This window comes from Spermophilus citellus (assembly GCF_964194105.1).
Source record: "Spermophilus citellus genome assembly, chromosome: 2".
In the NCBI taxonomy this organism is placed as follows: Eukaryota; Metazoa; Chordata; class Mammalia; order Rodentia; family Sciuridae; genus Spermophilus; species Spermophilus citellus.
This window is the reverse complement of record NC_138183.1, coordinates 145,457,651-145,477,882: the sequence shown is the minus strand read 5'-3', so window position 1 is coordinate 145,477,882 and position 20,232 is coordinate 145,457,651. Positions and strand designations below refer to the sequence as shown.

Here is a 20,232-nt window from a genome sequence, read left to right as displayed (position 1 = left end):
TGCTACCTCTTGAGCCACATCCCCAGCCTCCTAGATTTTTTTTAACTGAATGCTACTCTGTCTTGTTCAGTTCTAGAGGCTAAGGTCAAGGTAATATCGATTAGGGTCTTGTTGCCTGTGTGTGTCTCAGGAATTGCTAGCAGCTATGAAAGAAAGATATCCCCTTTTCTGATTTTGTTGTTTTACTTCAAGGAACTTCGTGTAGCGTAGCAGTGATATCAGCAAAGGCTCTGAGTCTTGCCGAGCTTGGAGCTTCCCTGAGCAAGCTGCCCTGGGAGACGGACAGCCTAGTGCTCTCCCTTTACCCAGTCACATGACCTGCTCTCTGGTAGCCCTCCCCTCCCGTCTGCCACCTCCCTCACAGCCGAAGGCACCATACTGCAGTCCATGGGCCCCTAAGACATGGCTGTCTCCCTTTCTCCTATTTAGAACTTGGACTTTCCGCCCCCATCAACCTTGTCTTGACTGCTTCAGAAATTCTTGCATCCCAGGCCCTCCCTGCCCATTTCTTCAGAGGGCAGTTCAGCTTTGCAAGACCGGTTTGCACTTGACCTTTGCAGACTTAGCTCCTACCTCTCTGGCTTCCCTCATGCTGGGCAGCTTCTCTCTAATGTTTCAGTCAAGTCCTCCCAAGGACATTCGGCTTTGACTCTTCAGTTGCTCAGCCTCCTTTCCCCTCCCCCACTAACCTGATCAGTTTCCCAGGTTTTCTTTCTCCTCTGTTTTTTTCTTGTGGGCTCATTGTTTGTGATGACCTTTCTCCTGACTCTTCCACCTTTTTCTCCTCTTAATGTCTAGAATTCAGCATGTTCAACCAAAGAGCTTCCTATTGTCTTTCTTTATTCTAGTGACTATTTTACCCGTTTTTTAAAAAAAATTTTTAGTTGTCAATGGACTTTATTTTATGCGGTGCTGAGAAGCTGAGAATCGAACCCTCACACATGCTAGGCAAGCACTCTTCCACTGCGCTAGGACTCCCCCCATTGTGATGTATTTATTCATCTCAAACCGCAGGTGGGTTTATCAGTTGTCCATCTATCTCTACCATCCATCATCAACTCTGGGAAAGACTTAAAATGTCATGCCCTGGGGTGAGAGGTCCTGTGGATGAGGGAAAGGCAGGCAGTTAACTTCTGAATAAAAAGCCAGCACATAACCTAACCCTTGCGTGGTATTTGTACTGTGTGCCAGATATCATCCTAAGCCCTTTCAGATGTTATCTCAGTTTTCATAACAGCCTTTGGGTTGAATAATAATATTCCTGCCTTATGGGAAATGGGGCACGGAGAGGCCAAGTAACTCACCCCAGGTCACACAGATGTGAGTGGTTGAGTCAGAATTCAAGGCTAAGCTCTTCCTCATGCTCAACTTCCTCTCTAAAGATTGATGGTTAACAAATCAAAGATAAGAAGTCATGCGTGCAGACACCTGCACTCCTGGATCTCACACTGAGGCACACACAAACTGCTTTCTCATTCACTCTCCTTCTCTTCCCTTCTCTAGAGAACCTGTCATCCATAAATGCGGAACATCTACAAATGACATTTCAAGGTCTCCCTTTCAAGTTCCCTGCACTTATATGAATCTTTCCCTGTTTCATTGCCTTCTTTTCAGTTTGCATTTACAGAGAAAATGGATTTCACCTTTTTGGAAAATGCGTCTGATCCATATTTGCTATCTCAGGACAGGCAGAGATCAAGCTGTACACTCTGTAGGCAATGCAAACATGGCTGTACTCTGCCTGCTGCTCAGAGAACTACATGTCCCAGAATGCAGCGCAGAAAAGTTTATCTGACCAGGGTTTGAAATAGCCTCTCTTGGCCTTCTTGCAGCCCCACCTCCCAAGAGGTGGCTACTGGAGGATCTTCCTAAAGCAGTAGGTATACTATTCAGCCTGGAGCTGGGCTGGGGAACTGAGTACCTATACTTCCCTTATCCCCCTTCTTTTATTCTCCTGAGCTGCAAAAACTCACTTTAGTCTCTTCTCAAAAGCATCTGGAGTCCCTCCCACCTTTTCTTTAACTTAGTGCATAACACAGTGGTTAAGGAGTTAGAAAGTAATACCTAGGGTAAAGTAATTACTGCAAGTAATTGCCCTGGAGAGAGAATATTATAAAGAGGCTTTCTTCTTCTTTCTTTTTCACTAAATATTAAGCAAAATAAAATGAATTGAAGTTGGAGAAGAGGGAGCTTCAGGTTTCTAATTAAAAAAGCAAAGGCATAGGATAGAAGAGCTGTTGTAAGGAATTATTTAGATCCAGTCCTGTATGGGAAGTAGCATAGATGTGGATTTAATGGCTTCTTGATTAGACACCCTGCATCGGTTTTTGTTTTATTTTTTGGTTTTTAAAATTTTCCCCTTTCACTGTCCTTTCCTTTCCTTTTCCTGGAATTTTCTTTGGACTCTGGGATATCTTGTTGAAGCCTAATATTATCCCTCCATGCTCTATCCTCTAGGTTGTTTATTCTTTAGCAAACGGCACCTTCCCTGATGCTTTCAGTTCAAGACATATGAAATACTTTGTGAAATACATGTGGGTGCTTCTGGTTGAGAGCTCTCCTGAGCACTGTCTGTGTCCACCACCTAGGGCTGTGAGACAGTCCTGTACCTGAGGAGATACCAAGCATAGTGGCACACCTCAGTAATTCCAGTGGCTCAGGAGGTTGAGGCAGGAGTATCGTGAGTTCAAAGCCAGCCCCAGCAACTTAGTGAGGCCCTAAGCAATTCAACCAGACCCTGTCTCTAAATATAAGTATAAAAAAGGCCTAGGGATGTGGCTCAGTGGTTAAGCACCCCTGGCACCAGAAATAAATAAATAAATCGATATATTTAGGTAGTTAGATAAATAAATGAGGAGGTAAATGTTTTTGGTCACTGGGGAAACTGAGTGGACTCCCATTAACAGGGGCCTGATTTCTCTGTGGTTTTGATGAATAGAACATCCTCCTTCTTGGGTACTAGCTTTCTGTTCTCCATCTGTTTGCAAGTTTGCCCAGGAACAGAGAGGATGCAGGCCACAGCAGTAGCCAAGCTGGGGAGATGGCATGTGTGGAGTGGCACAGCTCCCACACCAATAGCTCTTTAAAGTGTCTAGTGGATTACCTCTCCTGCAGGGCCAGTAAAGCCTCTTATCCTTTTCAAGTTAATTGTATCCACGATCACAGTTTAGGTTTATACAAACCAGGCAGCTAGTCACAGAAGGCCATCCACTGGCTTAAATTCTACTTCTGATTGAGCATCTCTCATCTGAAAGTCTGAAATCCAAAATGCTCCTCGAATGTGAAAGCTCTGAGTATTTCAGATTTTGGAGCATTCTGGATTTTGGATGATTTAATCAGGGAGGTTCAACTGGTAGAGTCTGTGCAAATGCTCCCAACTCTAAAAAGTTTCGAATGAAACATTTCCCATCCCAACCATTTAAAATAAGGGAGAATCAACCTGTATTCTCCTCTGTATTCTCCTCTGCATCCTTTTGTATTTGAATAGGATAGAATAGGAAAGGGGAGGCGACATTTTATGTTTATGAGAGCCAGAATGCTTTGTATATTCAGGGTACCCTTTTACACATTCCTTTTTCCTGTCCCTTAATTTTTATCTAGATAGTCAAAATTTGGTAAGGCGCCTTGGCCTACTTTTCTGCCTAAAGAGAACATTGGTAAATCATTGATTCTTTTGTGATTCTTTTTATCTAAAAGCAATTTTCTTTGTACACAGAAGATTGTTTTCAATGTAAACACTAACCTCTGGATATTCACAGGACTTTTTTCCCCTGCTAGCTGATAATGCATTCCCTCTCTCTCTCTCTCCATCATCAAAAGAAAAGTTTCAAAGGGAAATACCTAATTAACTGATGTATTATATTTTGAGTCTATAATAACAGGGAGCAGGAGTTGGGAGCAGATTGACGACATAATAGAGTGGTTGGAACTAGAGGATTATGAGGTTTAGTGGAGAGAGGGTTGGATTCAGTAAATATGGGGTTAAGTCCGAGTCTTCTTGGCTTACTCTATGACCTTAGGCAAGTCACTTCAAGTCTCTAAACCTCAATTTAATTATCTTTATTTTTAATTAATTGATTAATTGATTAATTTTGTGATACTGGGATTTAACCCATGGGTGCCCAATTCTGAGCTACATTACCAGCCTTCTTTATTTTTTACTTTGAGACAGGGTCTCCCTAGATTGTCCAGGCTGGCCTTGAGCTTTTGATCCTCCTGTCTCAGCCTCCCAAATCACTGGGATTATAGGTGTGCACCACTACACCCAATTGAATTATTTTTAAATGGGAGAAAACAGTGGGTATCTCCCAGGTCTCCCACATGAGAGTGACTTTGGAAATGGCATTGTAGATTATGGAGCTCCTGTGGTTGGACAGACCCTTGGACACTCTGGCAGTGTTCCCGTTGTCATTTGGCTGGACACTGTTTCCTGGCTGTTGGGTCTCCCTGAGCTTGTGGTGTGGTTATGATGCTGGGCTGGGACAGAAGGGAGGTAATAAAAAAGAATGAGAGACAATAGAGGCAGGATGCAGGGGCAGTGCCTTCCTTCTCCTTCTCTTGTATTTTACTCTTTCTGACCCTTGCCTTGTTAAGAGTTTTCTATGGCCCAGGGGTTGCATTGGGAGTAAGCGTAGGGGAGGAAGGGAGAAAGGAAGTGAAGAGGGATCATTTCTTTCAGGATCTCACCATTTTCCAGGTAGGGGTCCTAGTGGCAGTGAGCTCCAGGAGGCTGATGGTCTTTCATTGACCCTCTGACTTATTTTCTGGGCCTTGGGTTTCTCATCTGTAAAAATGGAACTGTGGTTGTAAGTTCCCCTTCACCTATAACCTTTTGAGGGTCTGAAACTTTGGATATGAGGGAGTCAAGTGCCGTCACCACCAGCCCAGATGAGAACATCAGAGGACCTGGGAGAGCGGAGCTGCTGGTAGGATAACTCCAGGAGGGAGGTACTCAGGGATGCTGGGGATGGGGGTCTGTTTTTCCATAGGTTATTCTCTCTGATTGGGAGAGAAATATCTCCTCTACCTTTTTTTTTTTTTTTTTTTTTTTTTTGGGCAGGAAGGTCAGTGCTTACAACTTGCTTCCTGGCTAGTTCTTAGGAGCATTGTGTGGATGCTGGTCCCTGCACCGGCAAACACACAGTGAATATGTGCAGCCTGTTGTCAGCAGACTCCTTGCACTTCCTCGGCTATGTGAAAAAAGCCCATTCTTCTCTTCCCTGGAGGTCCTGGGGGTGGGCAAGCTCCGAGCCCCTTCCCCAGGCTGCCCCTGACAGACACAGCCGGTCCCAGGCTGCTGGAGAAGCCAGCCTGAGAGGAAGCTATAGTCACTGCGAGTAGAGCGGCCTGTCCCTGCTGGGCAGGAAACCTAGAGTGATGAATGGGGCTGGATGAAGTCATCCTGCTCCTCCAATCAGGCTGCTCCACCGGAGCCAGGGGCCTCTGCAGATTCAGCCAGGCTGCCGGCTGCTCTCATGTACCTTTAGACAGAGGCTGTGAGTCTCTGGGAGTGGAGTAGGGGGTGTGAGCCGCCCGCTCCCGGCTCCTGTGTAGGCCTCAGTCAGTCTGAATGTTATTGCCAGGTGAGTGGCTCGAGCGGGCGAATTCCTCTCCCTCTGCATTCTCCACCTTGCCGGGCTGGGCTCCGGCTTTATGGCTCCGGCATCCCCTTGCACAGCACCTTCCTGCTTCCATCTGAGTGCCTGCACCCTCTCGAGGTTCTCACACCTGCCCCCGCCAGCCCTGAGCCCTCTCCCTTCCTGCTACCCCAGCACTTGCTCAGCACCCGCCAGCTGGCCTCAGCTCACATGCGCCCCTCTTTCTGACCTGTGGGTACCAACCGGCAGTGATGGGAGGGCAGGGCCGCCACCTCTGCGCTCACTCCCCCAGCAGGGGGAGCCTGGCCAGACCCACCTGCACTCCTGGGGTCAAGTGCCAGGTGAGGGGAGATGCCCCCTGATTCAGCCTCATGGGCATCTGTGGGAACACAGGCAGGCCCTCTGACTTGCTGGGGGCCCTAGGGCTCCCCTCGCCACCAACAAAGGAAGTCCCAGGGGATCTGCTAGAGAGTGGAAGTAGGTCCCTTGTTGCCCCAGACCTTCCAAGAAGGGTGGTTTGTTCCTTTGTGGGTGGACATTTGTGACTCTGCCTTTTCTCTCTGGATGGTGCGGCTGTTCCTTAGGCCAAGCAGAGATCATGGAGCCGGCTGACATGGCAACAGCAAAGGTAGGATGGAAATGCTGCCGGCCGCACTGTGCGTAAGTGGCTTCGCTTGGCAAGTTCTGCCTTTGGTTCACTTATCTCTCCCCTCCTCTCCCTCAGCCCACCACTCCTGAGCATCCAGGGCTGTGTCAGAGTGGAGGGCGATGGCGTGCGCACAAGACCTCAGGAGAGGGGAGGAGGTGCCGGGTCCTGCAAAGCACTGGCCACCTGCGCGTGTCTGGACGACCGAGTGGGTGGATGGAGGGGCAGGAGGGGGGCGGACGGATCTGTAGCTTTGGTCTGGACTCACTTCTGTACCTGCCCTTTTCTTTAGTTTTTTGACATTTTCTGTTTCTCTCCATCCTGTCTCCTTTTCGAGTCTCCTCTCCTTTATTCGTCCTCTTCTCTGCCTCTTGCTCACACTACAGCGCTTTCTTACTCCATTTGTGCCATCTCCGCACTTCCTTTCACCTTCCGTTTGCTCCTCTTTCCCTCTGCCTGTTGTGTAAGGGCTGGGTGGGGTTGGTGTGGGCTGGACGGTCCTGGAGCAGTCTGCCTCTTATCCTGCAGCAGATGTTGGCCTTGGGATTGGTGAGGAGTTGGTGTCTGAGTGGCAGATGCTGCCGCCGTCCCCTCCCACCTCTCGTGCGATGCCCCAATGGCAGGGCGGGGCGTCCCTCCAGGGAATGGTGCCTGGGTGCTACGCTGCGTGAACCCTGTGGGCACACTAGAGGGCGTTGCTGAGGCGGCTTTCTCGTCTCTCCTGGATCCTGCTTGTGATTGGAAATTTGTTTTTCTGTGTATTTTTTCAAACAACGAGCTTGAGCATTTGGGAATGGATGGGGCATCTAAGAAGGCTGAGTCTGTACAGCCCCTGTCCAGTTCCTGTGTGCAGGGGGACACTTGTAGTCCTTCCAGAACAGTTTGGTCCTTGCTGGGGAATCTTGCTTTTGGCCAGATGGCAGGGTCTCCTTTCTCTCTGAGATGGAAGACTCAAAGATGCTCAGACTTCTGGAGCAGGTTGGGTACCCTGTGTTGTGTATGCAAGAGAGAGTGAGATAGGAGGCCCAACAAGCAAAGGTGCCGCAGTCAGTAATGTGTTATTGTGGTTAGGGCAGGTCGCCAGGAATCATAAGAGTTGGGTTTTCAGCTCCTTCTCCCACCTCCACATGCTGTGTGATTATATTCAACTTACTTAACCTCTCTTGGCTTTCAGCTGTTAGTTTACACAAAGGTGAAAATTACATTCATCTGTTTTTTTTTAATCTTATTTTTTTTTTTGGTGGGGTTCTTTTTTTTTGTCTTTTTTGGAACTGGGGGTCGAACCCAGGGCTTTGCGAATGCAAGGCAGACGATTTGCCACTGAGCTACATCCCAGCCCTCATCTGTTGTTTTAACTAGCTTAGCTCTGTCACTTACTTGAAGAAAGGAGTTAGGGAGAGCAAATGAAATGAGAACAGTTCTCCCTGGTCTTTCCCCTCCTCTTTCTGTCTCTTTCCCCTTTTTTCATGAACATTTGAGTATCCACTTTGTACATGGGATGGTACAAGGTGCCGTGTCCCCTTGGCAGTGTGCAGAGGCAGCCATGGGAGCAGGCATCTGCGGCCGTGTTTGGATCCAAAATAATTTGCTGCAAGCAGTTTGCTATCTGGTTGGATTACTGCTGCCTGGGGTGTCTGTAACACCAGGGCCTTGTAGTCCTGCTAGTAAACCAACTCTTGAAGTTGTTAAGTGGCTTGTTAACCTGCTGGTTCTTAGAGGGTGGCATACTGAGTGCCCTGAGCCAGGTGTGATTTGGGGACATTAGGGAGTTCTTCTGTGGTTACTTTGGAGAGATGTGTTTATGCCTGTATTTGCATATGGGTGTAGAATCAGAGACAGCCTCTTTTTGTCAGGCCTTTCTATTTCTTAGTCCATGTTGCAAATCAGGTTAAGAATTGGACCTTGGTGCTAGGTTAGTCCTGAGTTCTAGCATTTGGCTTTAGGACTTGACCATAAGAGCAAACTATTGGCTACAGAAGCAGGTGCCATTCAATCCTGGCTCTTCTATAAACTTCTCTCCTCCAAACCCTTTGGAAGGGGATTAGTTCAGGCAATTTCCTTGTTAGCCTGTTCACTACTGAGGACCTTGGGTGGGCCATAGGAGCGTGTTCATGAGCCTCTTTCATTGGTGCACAGATGTTTATCCAGTCTATCCCTGTGTGTTTTCTGGGGAGCGTATCCATGGCTTTCACAGCTCCTCAGAAAGCTTAGCACTCAAAGTTTAAGAACCTTTAACTGATCCAAGGTGCGTCCTGTGCGTATAACTCACAAAGTCTGAAACCCAGGTACAAAAGCAAAGTTGTACATTATAGCTGATGTACTGGATTCCTGTGAATGTGTGAAAGCAGCTACAGGGTTAAGTTAAATTTTGCCTTGTGACTCACTAGTAAGTCATTTGCATAATTTGGATATCTTTTATTAAAAGCCTAAATACATGCAAATGAAAATGCATCTCCCCTGCCTGCTGGTCCTCTTTTATTTCCAAGCTATTGCTCCTATCATTTCCCTTAGCCCCAATGTCCCAGGTTAAGTTACCCCAGAATGAAATGTCTTTGGGTGGAGGCATGGCCACTCTTGGTGACAACACTCCCCATTAGCTTCTCTTCAGTACTTGGAGGACTTTGGAGATGTGACTCCGTTTCTGGGAAGCTGCATTTTGAGGTGTATTATTGCATTCCCATAGCTCTGTCCTTTTTTTTTTTTTTTCTTTTTCTTTTCTTAAAGGTCGTACTTTCAGATGGGGCCATCTATGTTCTGATCTGATTGTTAAGATTCATACATGAACAATTGTGTCTTGAGAGGTTTACCTCAACTTTGCAAAAAGAGGTTGGGGAGCATTTATTAATCCATCATTCAACAAGTGTTGATTAAATGCTGATTTTTATGCCAGCAGAGTTAAGTGTGGTGGTTTAGAGATGAACAGCACATGATCACTGTGAGCAGGTGCTCCTGGGTTCTTGGGAGAGACAGACAGGTAAACAAATTATGGCGGCCCAAGGTAATAAGGGCAGGTAGAGAGGTGTTGGTCACCGGGAAGCACTGAAGCATTGCTTGACTGGGCAGGACATGAAGGGCTTTGTCAGGGAAATGACATTTGGTCTGAGAGTTTATCAAGGGGATCAGAAAGGAGAGTGGACCTATCTGTGATGTGGAATTGACCATCTCTGAGTTCAAATGCTGACTCTGTCACTGTCTGCTCTGTGAGCTTGAGTTAGTTATCCCAGACCTTTTCTGCCTCATTTTTCTTTTTTGTAAATGAGCATATCATGACCCAATAGAGTCATCGCAGGGATTAGATGATGACTTAGGCGAAATGCCACCCATGGGTGCTCACCGCACGGTGGCTGCTGGTGTTGAGGTCCGCTGGACAGAAGAGGGAGGCAGGAATCGGCAGAGTCCAGGCCACTAGTACTGTGGAAGGACGGGGGTTAGGATGCACGGGTATGATGGGATGCAGAAGATGGAACAAGAAACCTAAGTGGGGCCAGGAAAGCCTTGCCATAGAGACTGGAAGGTCCTGGGAACAATGGGAGGACTTTCAAGGTATAATCAGATCTGCTTTTGAGAAAGTGTCCTCAGGTTCACAGGTAGACAAATATGGGATGATAATTTCGTCATTTTGCTCCACCTCCAACACTGTATATTTTTTTCTTTCTTACAAATCTGTGTTCTTGTAAAGGACAGTGAGCTTCTTGAGGACAGGAGATGTGTGTTTTTGTTTGTTAGTTGACGGAAACCTTAGCATCTAGCATTTACTTGGCATATGATAGATTACAATACTTGGTGAATAAACAAATAGAAGAGAGTAAGGCCAAATGTAAATGGAAAAATGAGAAGTGAAAGGCCGGTGAAAACTGAGAGGAAATAAACTAGCTGGGGACTAGACTGATAGATCTTAGCACTTAATTAAGTGATGACTTAGGGACGACCTGAGTCCCTAATTAATTAGAGCCAATCTAAGGTGAGCGCTCAGTTTTTGACTGGTTGGTTTGGTAGCTGTGGTGTTGTTTATTGAGATAGATACAGGAGATGCAGTGGGGCAGTGAGCAGTTTTCATTACTCAGTCTGGCTTTGAGTGCCCATGAGACAGATAGGTGACATAGTTCCTGGACAATTAGAAATCTGTCTGAGAGCCAGGCATGGTGGCACTCACCTGTAATCCCAACAGCTCCAGAGCCTGAGGCAGGAGGATTGCAAGTTCGAGGCCAGCCTCAGCAACTTAGCAAGGCCCTGAGCAACTTAGTGAGACCCTGTCCCAGATTTAAAAAAAAAGGTGGGGGGGGATGTGGCTCAGTGGTTAAGTGCCTCTGGGTTCAATCCCTCCCTGGTACCAAAAAAGAGAAACAAGAATAGAAGCCTGTGTTTGAGGTTAGGGGAGTGGTAGTAGACTCACATATATACTTGGGAGTCACCACCCTCTCTCCAAGGTGTTTAGAACATTCACCACTAGATTATCGACTTCTGTGACCCATTTGACCATCAAAAGACAAAGGCTAGCTGCATGAAGCTCTTTGGGTAACCGCATCTCAGCACTTGCCCTCTCCCTACAGTGGAAGAGAGATCTTAGAACTGAGGAAAGTCTTTTTCCTGGAGGAATCTGGATTTTTGAATTTTGAGGAGAAATTAAAAAATGGTAGATGAGCTCAGAATTACCAGATGTTCATTTTACAAATAAGAGATAGCTGAACTAAACTAAAAACTGCCATGATCATTGTTTACATTTAAAGAACATTTTAACACAAAATGTAAAAGGACATGCTATGGAAAACAAAGTTCAATATACAGCTTTATGAAAACTTGCCTCGTTATCATGATTTTCCCCAATTCATCATGGAATCATGGGAAAACTTCATCTTGCTCTACACCAGCACTTGGGTGCCCCTGGGCCATCAAAGGTGGCTGGTGGCTTAGTGCAGAAGGCACAGGTGCATTTACTGAATGGTAAAGGTCATAAGACAGATGGAAGCTGAACTCTTAGGTTTACTCATGACATGCCAATCTCTTTTCAGTTGTAATATTGTGATGCTCAGAGGATTTCAGAAGTGGGTCTCAGGCTCTGAAATACCTGTAAGCATCCCCCACCCCCCCACCTTGAGGGCTGATGAGAAAATCCCCTACTGGAAAAAAGTGAATTTTTCAAAACCCAACTCATTAGATGCATTCTGCTCCATCCAAATAAACCTGCACTTATTGGCAGTGATAGTAGCAATATGTTCCGAAGGCACTATTTCTGGACACCTGTCATGCAAATAGGAAGTTCTTGTCTCTGTAAAGCATGATAACAAATATTGGATGCCATTTCTGGCTAATGCTTTTGTGTTAAGACCAGACTAATCAAGAAATTATTATTGCATTATAATGCACCAATAAAAATGTGGAAAAAAAAGAAAATAGTTATCACAGACATAGTGTAGGCTGAGAATGTTCACTATTGCTTGTCAGCTGATAAAAAAATTAGCATCATGTTTATAAACCTATGTTCGTTTTGAAATACAGGGGCAATGTGTTCTGATTATGCCTCTCTTTGGAAATTATTGCTTTATATTTATGATACTTAATTAATCCCCATGTCTGTCTTCCTTATTAGATTATAAGTTTCTAGAGAGCAAGGAGGACCTTGGATTTATTGAAATATTATCATGAGTTGCCTGGGTCCTGACCATACTATGCACTTGATAAATATTGTTGAATAAATAGTTAGCTAATCTAACTGAAATAACACACACCCAAATGAATTTAAAAAAAATCACCAGCAAAATAGGAAAAATTAGAAAAAGTAGATCCAGATGCATGGAAATGGAGTCTTTCGTTTTTGTAGCAGGTAGCATGGTTTTGTGGATACTCCTTCGAAATAATATAAAAATGGTTAAAATGCACTGAGCACTTACTTGCTTTTATGTTGACTCCTGACAACCTGGTAGCGTCATCGTCACCCTTTTATAGATGAAGGAGCTGAGGCTTGGAGAAATGAGGTAACTTGCTCAAGGTCACAGAGCTGGTAAGTATGAATTTGAACTCAAGTCTAATTCCGAATCCGGGGCTAAACCACATTATAAGCCTCAGAGACTGATGTCAGTCCCCGGTCAGTGATGTGGTTTTTCTAGGCTTGTCATTCCAGCAAGTAGCTTCTCTGCCAACAATAGATTCTTGCTGTGTCCTTGGCCAGGAGAGGAGACTTTTACTGTTAAATGAGTAATACTCAATTCATCCATTTTTTTTTTCTATTCATGGTAATACTCACATGTAACTTAGATGAACAAGAGAAATCCCCACACAGTGGGAGGAGAGCACGAGGCAGCTGGCTGTGGGTGTGTGGGTGCTCCCTTCCTGGGAGAACCTGAGCACTCTCCTGGGTCCCTAACCTCATCAGTCACCCTGAGTTTCTCCTGAGGATAAGCCAGGAGGAGCAGGGGGGTAATTAGAAATCTGCCTCTTCTCTTCCATCTGGCAGGAGAGACGTCTTCTTCTGTTATGCATGTAATTAAAATGATGAGTGGATCAGGCAGCCTTTCCCTCTCCTGGGCGGTGGGGTTTTCTGGGGCGTGTGTATCTTTCTGGCAGTTGGGCTCACCTCCCAGGGGCTGCCCTTCTGTTTATCAGCAGAGGAGGTCTTATGATCCAGGACACAGATAAACCAGCACTGAGCAGGCAGCCAAGCATTCAGGAAGCCAGGAATGATTTTGGAGGGGAAGAGGAAGGGGAAGGTAGGATCTAGAGGGGGAAGTCCTCTTCGAGATCTCCATCACCATACAGGGTGTGGGCCAATGAAATTTATCATCAAGTTGGAAGTATCTTTGGAAGAGGAGCGTCAAGAGCTGCTTCAATGCGGGAGAGAGAGAGTCTTATTTGGGCTCTGTGTTGAGTGTTGGAAATAATTATCACGTATGGCCTGGCAAAAGAAGAGGTCCCCAGGCTAGACTGGGTGAGAGGTCCTGTGGTCCTTAGCAATATACTTAACTATTTTGTTTTTACTCTTTTAACCAAATGCAGCATTCCCCAGTATTCATGGTGATTTGGTTCTGGGATGCCTTGCAGATACAACAATCCCTCATTGGTCAAGTCCTTTATATGAAATTGTGTGATATTTGCATGTAACCTATACACATTCTCCCACATGCATTAAATCATCTCTAAGTTACTTATAATACCTAATGCAATGTAAATTATATGTAAATAGTTGTTTACTGTATGGTTTAGGAACTAATGACAAGAAAAAAGAGTATATACATCTTCAGTATAGACACAGTTTTCCCCCCAAATATTTTCTATCCACTATTAGTTGAATCCTTGTCTGAGGAACCTGTGGATCCCAAGGAGGGCTGGTTGTTTCACTTTATCGATGGGCTAGTGGTACCTGCGTCTTAGTTTCTTCTTCTGTTAAGTGTGTCTCAGCACTTTACTGGGTTGCTGTTGTTAAGGCAAGATTGCAATAAATCACCAAGTGGATCTTAAAGAAGGAGACAGAAACTTTACTGGTGGGACAAGGGGGTAGGCTACAAGTCTACACCCTTCAACCCCCTCCTGGGGTTTGAGTACACCGTTTTATAGTCCAAAACCATATTAAAGCACAAGTGGCTGTTATTATGATTCAAAACCATAAACAAATCATTTAGATCATGAGATCTAAGATCATAAGTAGAAAAGGGAGTGGACCAACATCCCTAATTGAGTACAAGTTAAAGAATGGTTACTAACATCTAGACAATCAATCTCTGATAGGGTACATTGTCCAAGAAAAATGGGAACCAAAGAGAGAACATTTTTACATTGTATGAGAATTGCCATTTTGTGTTGCCAAACATGCTATGTTAAGCAACTCTTGGTGAATACAGAGGTGGGGCTTCCCATGGGAGAAGCATTTCTTACATGACGTGAAGTCTCCGGGCAAAATGGAGCCTGTTTGATCGTTGCCCAGATAGCCTGGCCCATAACACTGAGAATCCCAGGACTTCACGTGTGTGCAACCAGTTTACAGGATGGAGGGATGGTGATACCCATCTGTGGAATGCCTCCAGAGCTTCAGTCTTGTCTTCTCTTTCCTGCTTTTCTGAAGTCAGAATGAAGCTGATTAATATAGAGTCTGGTTTTGACTTTGCTCATCCTGTTATTGCCTGAAGGCACATTCTGGATTAGCAGATTGTGAAGGAGGGGCAAAGAAGGTTGGATTTTGTCTTTTTTTTTTAGATGCCAGCACCCCAAGTAAATCCTTGGGGTCCGAGTGGCAGAAAGAAGCATTCTTGAAACAGCGCTTCTTGCTCCACCCACAAGCCTGCCTGCCCCTGCCAGCTCTTCGGCCAGGTGCTGGCCCTCCTGTGCAGTGCTGCTTCATTGGGATGGTGAAGCTGCAGGGCAGGAGTGTGCTGCATAGGGTAGGAAAAATAGAAGGGGAGGGGCTCACTCAGGAGGCTCCAAGCTGGGAGCTGACACAGATGAACAGACCAGAAGGCAAGGCCAATGCCTGCAGCCTACACTGTCACCCCAGAGCCAGTGACTAATAGTGGCAGAGGGTGGGGAGAGGAGAGTGCTGAGGGAGGGAGGAAGGAAGGGAGGGGACAGGGAAGTGGTGGGGAGCACCTGATCGGTGCAGCCCTGGCCATCTGCCTGGCCCCTCACACAGCCTCTATTGACTGCATTTTGGAGTTTGGAAGAGGGTTCTGGCTAGGGGATGATGAGGAGGCTTGTTGTTGAAATGGAGTGTTTAGGAGTCTGCGCCCTCCCCCGCCACTCCTCTCCTCTCTAGCTTGCTTCCTGACCTCCAAAATGCTCCTTAAATATAACACTCTCCACGCCTGATGACTCCCCTGCCTGAGCCTGGAGCTTTGATTCCCCAGCGTGTGACTGCAGCACCGCTCTGCCCCAGTTTTGCCAGCAACTAGAGACATGCAGCTCTGCCCTGCTGCTGCAGCCCTGCTCTCCTCCAGAGAAGGGGCGGAGTGAGTGCAGCACCGAGTGGGAGAACTTGAGATAGAAGAGCCTCAGGGGTCATGCTGTCCATTTTCTGCTCCAGATATGGAGCCAGAGGCTTGGAGTGACTTACCAACCAAGGTCATGAGGAGTCAGGAACTTCCAATGGTGGCAAGAACCCCAGATGGGGAGGATGGGAGTCGGGAGGGCTGAATTCTCCTTTGGGTTCTGCCCAGTGGGACTGGAGGTTTATTTAGGTTCACAGCTTCCAGATTTGCCTTGACCAGAGAGGGGTCTTGGGTGGTACAGGACATCACCAGCAGTTTGCTCTGGTTGAATGGTAACCTCTCTCACTATTCAAGTCCCTGTTTATGGCTGAAGCAAGAAATGCCAATGATTGTTTTTGTTGGATTAGGAAAAGAACAGCACCACAGTGGGCGAGACCTTGAGGCTCCTAGGAGGTCAAGAAAAAGCCAAAGCAATTGAAATAAAAAAGGAACTTTCAAGCTTCTCTCCAAACCCAGTAAAATCTGGAAGAAACCATTGTAGCAAGAGACTTAGAGTGACACAAACCAACTTTATATTAATCAAGTCAATATCCATGAGCCATATCCCAAAACTTAGATTTTTGAAAATGCAGGTAATAAAACATTCTTATGAGTAGACTCCTCCCCTCCCTTCTCTCATCAAGTTGATAGAAATTGATGTTGAATTGTTTTCTGGTTATTGTTTTTGTTAAGATTGTTTTCATCAAACCAGATGCAAAATAATTTGAGATCTTTCTAAAATACAAATGGTGAATTTAAAATGAGGCAGAAATTTTGCTTATTGTCATATTCTGATTAGGAAGCAAAAATAAGGAAAAGCTATAAAATATGTATAAAGTATTAAAAAATGACAAATATCGGCATACCTCTTACTTGTCCTGCTAACACCATTCTGAAAGACTTGGTTGTTCCCTCACTTTTTTTATCTTATGGATATAGAGTATAAGCATTAGTTTTCTTTGTTCATATATGCATGGACATACTTTATGTATTCTTCATTGACTCACCACCTTTCTTCAACTTTAGGCTTCTGAGATTCTTTCTCTCCATGTGATGTCACAGTGATTTGTACATTTTCGGGGCTGGATACCATTCTACTTAAAGGAAATACTACAAGTTGCCAAGCATTGGGGTGCAAACCTGTAATCTCAGGTATTCAGGAGGCTGAGGCAGGAGGATTGAAAGTTCAAGCCAGCTTGAGCAACTTAGTGAGACCCTGTCTCGAAATAAAATAAGAAGGCTGGATGTAGTTCAGTGGTAGAGTGCTTGTGTAGAATGCATAGGTCCTTGGCTTTAAACACTAGTACTGCAATAAATAAATAGATAGATAGATAATCAAATCACGTGGTATTTATCCTTTCAATTGATAGAGATTAGTTTACAGGTTTTCTATTTTGTTTTGATAGAGTTTTGTGTAAAGTTTCTCATGTATTCTAAAATGAGTTGCTTCAGTTAGGGCAGTAGTATGGTAGAAAGGTTGACAGTGTTAGGGGATACAGCTGTTCAACTTCATAATTCCTGATGATTTCATAAGTAGTTGGACCAATATACACTGCCACAGGCTCCTTTCCAACACTTGATATGGTTGGACTTTCAAATTTTCACCAATCAGATGAGTTTGACATGGCACATACTGGCGTTCCAGATTTTTATTTTCCCCAGTGCTAATGAAGCCGAGCATCTTTTTATGTTTCTTGACTGTTTCTTCTTCTAAAAGCACATATTCAAATCTTTTGCTTATTTTTCTAATGTCTTTTTCTCCTGGCTGTAAAGGAATGTTTAGAAACCCCTGTGAATTCTTTGCTCAATACGTGTTGCAAATATTTTCTCCCAGAAAAGCTTTGCTTGTTTTTTCTCTGAATAAACATTATTTCTTAATTTTTATTATGATTTAATTTATATTTCTTTTCTTTCATGGATATTGGGTTTTTGTGAGTTGTTTAGGAAACTCTCTGGCTACACTCAGGCGTAGTTGGTGTGAGGATCAGTTTGTGATTATAAATTACCAAGGGAGATTGATTTTCTTCCTTTGTTCCGTGTCAAGGTTTAGGACAGGCAATTTTCCTTTTAGTTCCTGGGCAGCATTTGAGAGTTTCTTTCAAGTTCATCCTTGCAGTGAGAGTATAGCTCACCAGGGTCCTCTTGATGAGGCCAGTCTCCTTTTAACCCTTTCACCACCAATAGTTATCTCTTTTGCAGTTCTCTCTCTGTGATGTGAGGTCTTGAAAACCCAAGCCCCGTTTTATTGGTTTTTGCCATCACTATGTTTTAAAACTATGTATTTCTTTTCCTATTTTATTTTTATTATTATTATTTTTTTAATATTTATTTTTTAGTTGTAGTTGGACACAACACCTTTATTTCACTTGTTTATTTTTGGATGTGGTGCTGAGGATCAAACCCAGGGTCTTGCATGTGCGAGGCGAGTGCTCTGCCACTGAGCCACAACCCCAGCCCCCCTATTTTATTTTTTGATAGCACAACACTTTTTTTTTTTTTTTTTTTTGCAGTACTGGGGATTGAACCTAGTGGTGCTCTACTACAGAGCCACAGAACTACATCACTAGCCGCATCTTTTTTTGTTTGTTTGTTTGTTTTTCAGTTATATTTATTTGAGAGAGGGTCTCTTCAAGTTGCCCAGACTGGCCTTGAACTTGGAGATCCTCCTGCCTCAGCCTTCTGAGTCATTGGGATTACAGGCATGCACCACTGGGCCCTGCTATACGTCAAGCATTTAAAAAGATTTTCCTTTTTTGCTCTGTTTTATTTCATCTAGTTTATGTGCCATATTGCCAGACATGGAATTTTTTGGAGTCTAGCTTTCTCTAAATAATTTGTGTCCTTCCTGAAATATGAATATCAAGGATGAGCCAGATTGCAGAGAACCAGCAGAAGCCGGAGAAGCTGTGTGTGTGCTCCCAGAGGTTATGCCAGAGCTCACAGTGTACCACCAGCCAGTCAGGGAACTTCCCAAACTATACAAACAGACCACTGTCTGCGAGAAAACAGGAAAAACACATTTAATGAGGAGCATTTTTCCATTTCACATGGAGCCAGATTGTGCTCCATGTCTCTTCAGAGCCACGTTTCCATCATATTTTGAGATTTTCTTTATGCACTACAGATATGGAGTCAGTTTCCAGAATGAGAGGTCCTTGTTTTGAAACAAGAAAAGAGCCAAGGGGAATTCGAGACAAGTAACTGTCTCACATCCCACCAAGTTCTTCTGCTTCCCTTCCTCTCCATGACACACACACACACACACACACACACACACACACACACACCCCACCACCACCACTCCATCACTCAAACCAGCCTACTCCTCAGTAAGGGAAGAGTCTCCCTTGACTTAGTCCCTGTCTTGCTTGTTGCTTTGGATTCTTTTGTCCTGGGATCATTTGAGCTCTAATAAATCAGCGTGTCTAATAGAGAAGGAGTTTTGTTTTGTTTTGTTTTATTTTAAATACACATACGTAGTGATTGGATTTGGAGTTCGAGCTGTCATTCAAATCCCAAACCTGCAGCTTGCCGGCTGCTTGGCATTAGACAAATCAAGACAGTACCTTCTTTGGTCTTCAGCTGCATTATCTGCAAAGTCATGATGATGATTACCTCGACATATGGATGCCAGGATTAAATGCGATAATGTATGTAAAATGCTTAGCACAGTGCCTCAAGTCTTGAGCCCTTAATGTGCTGATTAGTAGTTGCAAAGGAGGGTGTTTTCTTTAATTTTTTTTTTAATTGTAGATGGACACAATACCTTTATTTTATATGGTGCTGAGTATTGAACCCAGTGCTTGGAAAGCTTTGATCCAGGTTTTATGCGTCACCTGTGATTGGAGCAGTTTGTGGATCAGGATGAGATATTTCTACCTGGAATACTATCAGTAATGTTTGCCTTACCCTTGACTGACACCCCAGGGATCGTATCTCATTATAGATCCTTAGGTCATCCTCAGCCCAGTGGGCAACTTCTACCCATTCTTGGAGGCATGTCTCCGAGAGTAAGAAGGGCCAGACTTCATCTTCTAGGATATCTGGTCTCCAAAGGAGTATGGGCCACCCACTCTGTCCATTGAGTGGATCCTCTAGGACAGAAAGGACAACACTATGCACTTTTGGGACGTGGTGCATCTCTTTAAACCCTATACTGAAGGTATGACCTGTGTATAGACTTTAAAAACATAACTGCAGGTGTATTCATAAGTCCAGTGAAGCATATGAGTGTTGTCTGGCTTGGAACTTTGGATGGAGAGTAACTCTGTAGCCCAGGGCTACTTTGAGAGTTCATCTCTGAAAGCTCAGTATACATTAAAGAGCATTTCTTCTGGACCATCTGGACACTGGAGAGAGACTACAGTATTTTAGTTCAGTTTGAATAAGGTCATTTCAAGACAATGCTTGCTTATGATACCCCTACCATATGCAGACACTCCCAGTCTGTGAGGATATAACACTGAACATGATACACAGTCCCTGTCTTCATGGAGCTTACCCTCCCCAAAGAGGGAGGCAGATAATAAGCAATGACAAGCACGATGACTTATTATTGGGTCTGCTTTCTGTTTTAAGAGTATCACCTTAGAAAGTCAAGTGTGGATGATGTGCATGCGACACATGGATGTCTGTAGATTGTGTTGAGGCCAGTTTCAGGGAAAGAGCTTTATTATGGTTCAGTTGAAGGTTGCTATTTCATAATTAATCTCCTTTTTGTTCGTTGTCACCCATCCGCATTACTGACCCAGATAGTCACTAATGTGGAGAAGGACAAAAAGGAATCACACAGCTAGGGAAGTCGGTGATAGAACGCCTGGTCCCCAGCCTAGATGGTTAGGGTTAGGAGCCTCTTCCCCCTTTTCAGTGAATTGTGTGTTCCTGGTAAAGCTGAAAATCCCAGTTCTTTACTTGGTGCTGTGCCAGGTCTAGATCCTCATATTGGTGATAAAATATTGTTTAATTCCCAAATGGGCTTTCATGGCCATCTTAAAAGGATTCCTGCTTCTCGGTGGTGGAAGGTGCTGCCCTGACTTCC

General features: G+C 44.7%; 1 protein-coding gene across 9 annotated transcripts in view; it reads left to right on the top strand.

The window, feature by feature from the left end:
• GRAMD1B (GRAM domain containing 1B) overlaps positions 1 to 20,232 on the top strand; it is a 180,447-nt gene that overhangs the window by 70,214 nt on the left and 90,001 nt on the right. The window contains exon 3 of one of the 9 annotated variants that reach the window (XM_081278470.1): positions 6,182 to 6,225. The exons of 7 other annotated variants lie outside the window; for them this stretch is intronic. In XM_081278470.1, the coding sequence (XP_081134596.1) occupies positions 6,182 to 6,209 (28 nt within the window). In that variant the 3' untranslated portion in view covers positions 6,210 to 6,225. Of the gene's footprint in view, positions 1 to 6,181; positions 6,226 to 20,232 lie in introns of those variants that run through there. One more of the 9 variants, XM_081278467.1, reaches the window with a different exon arrangement.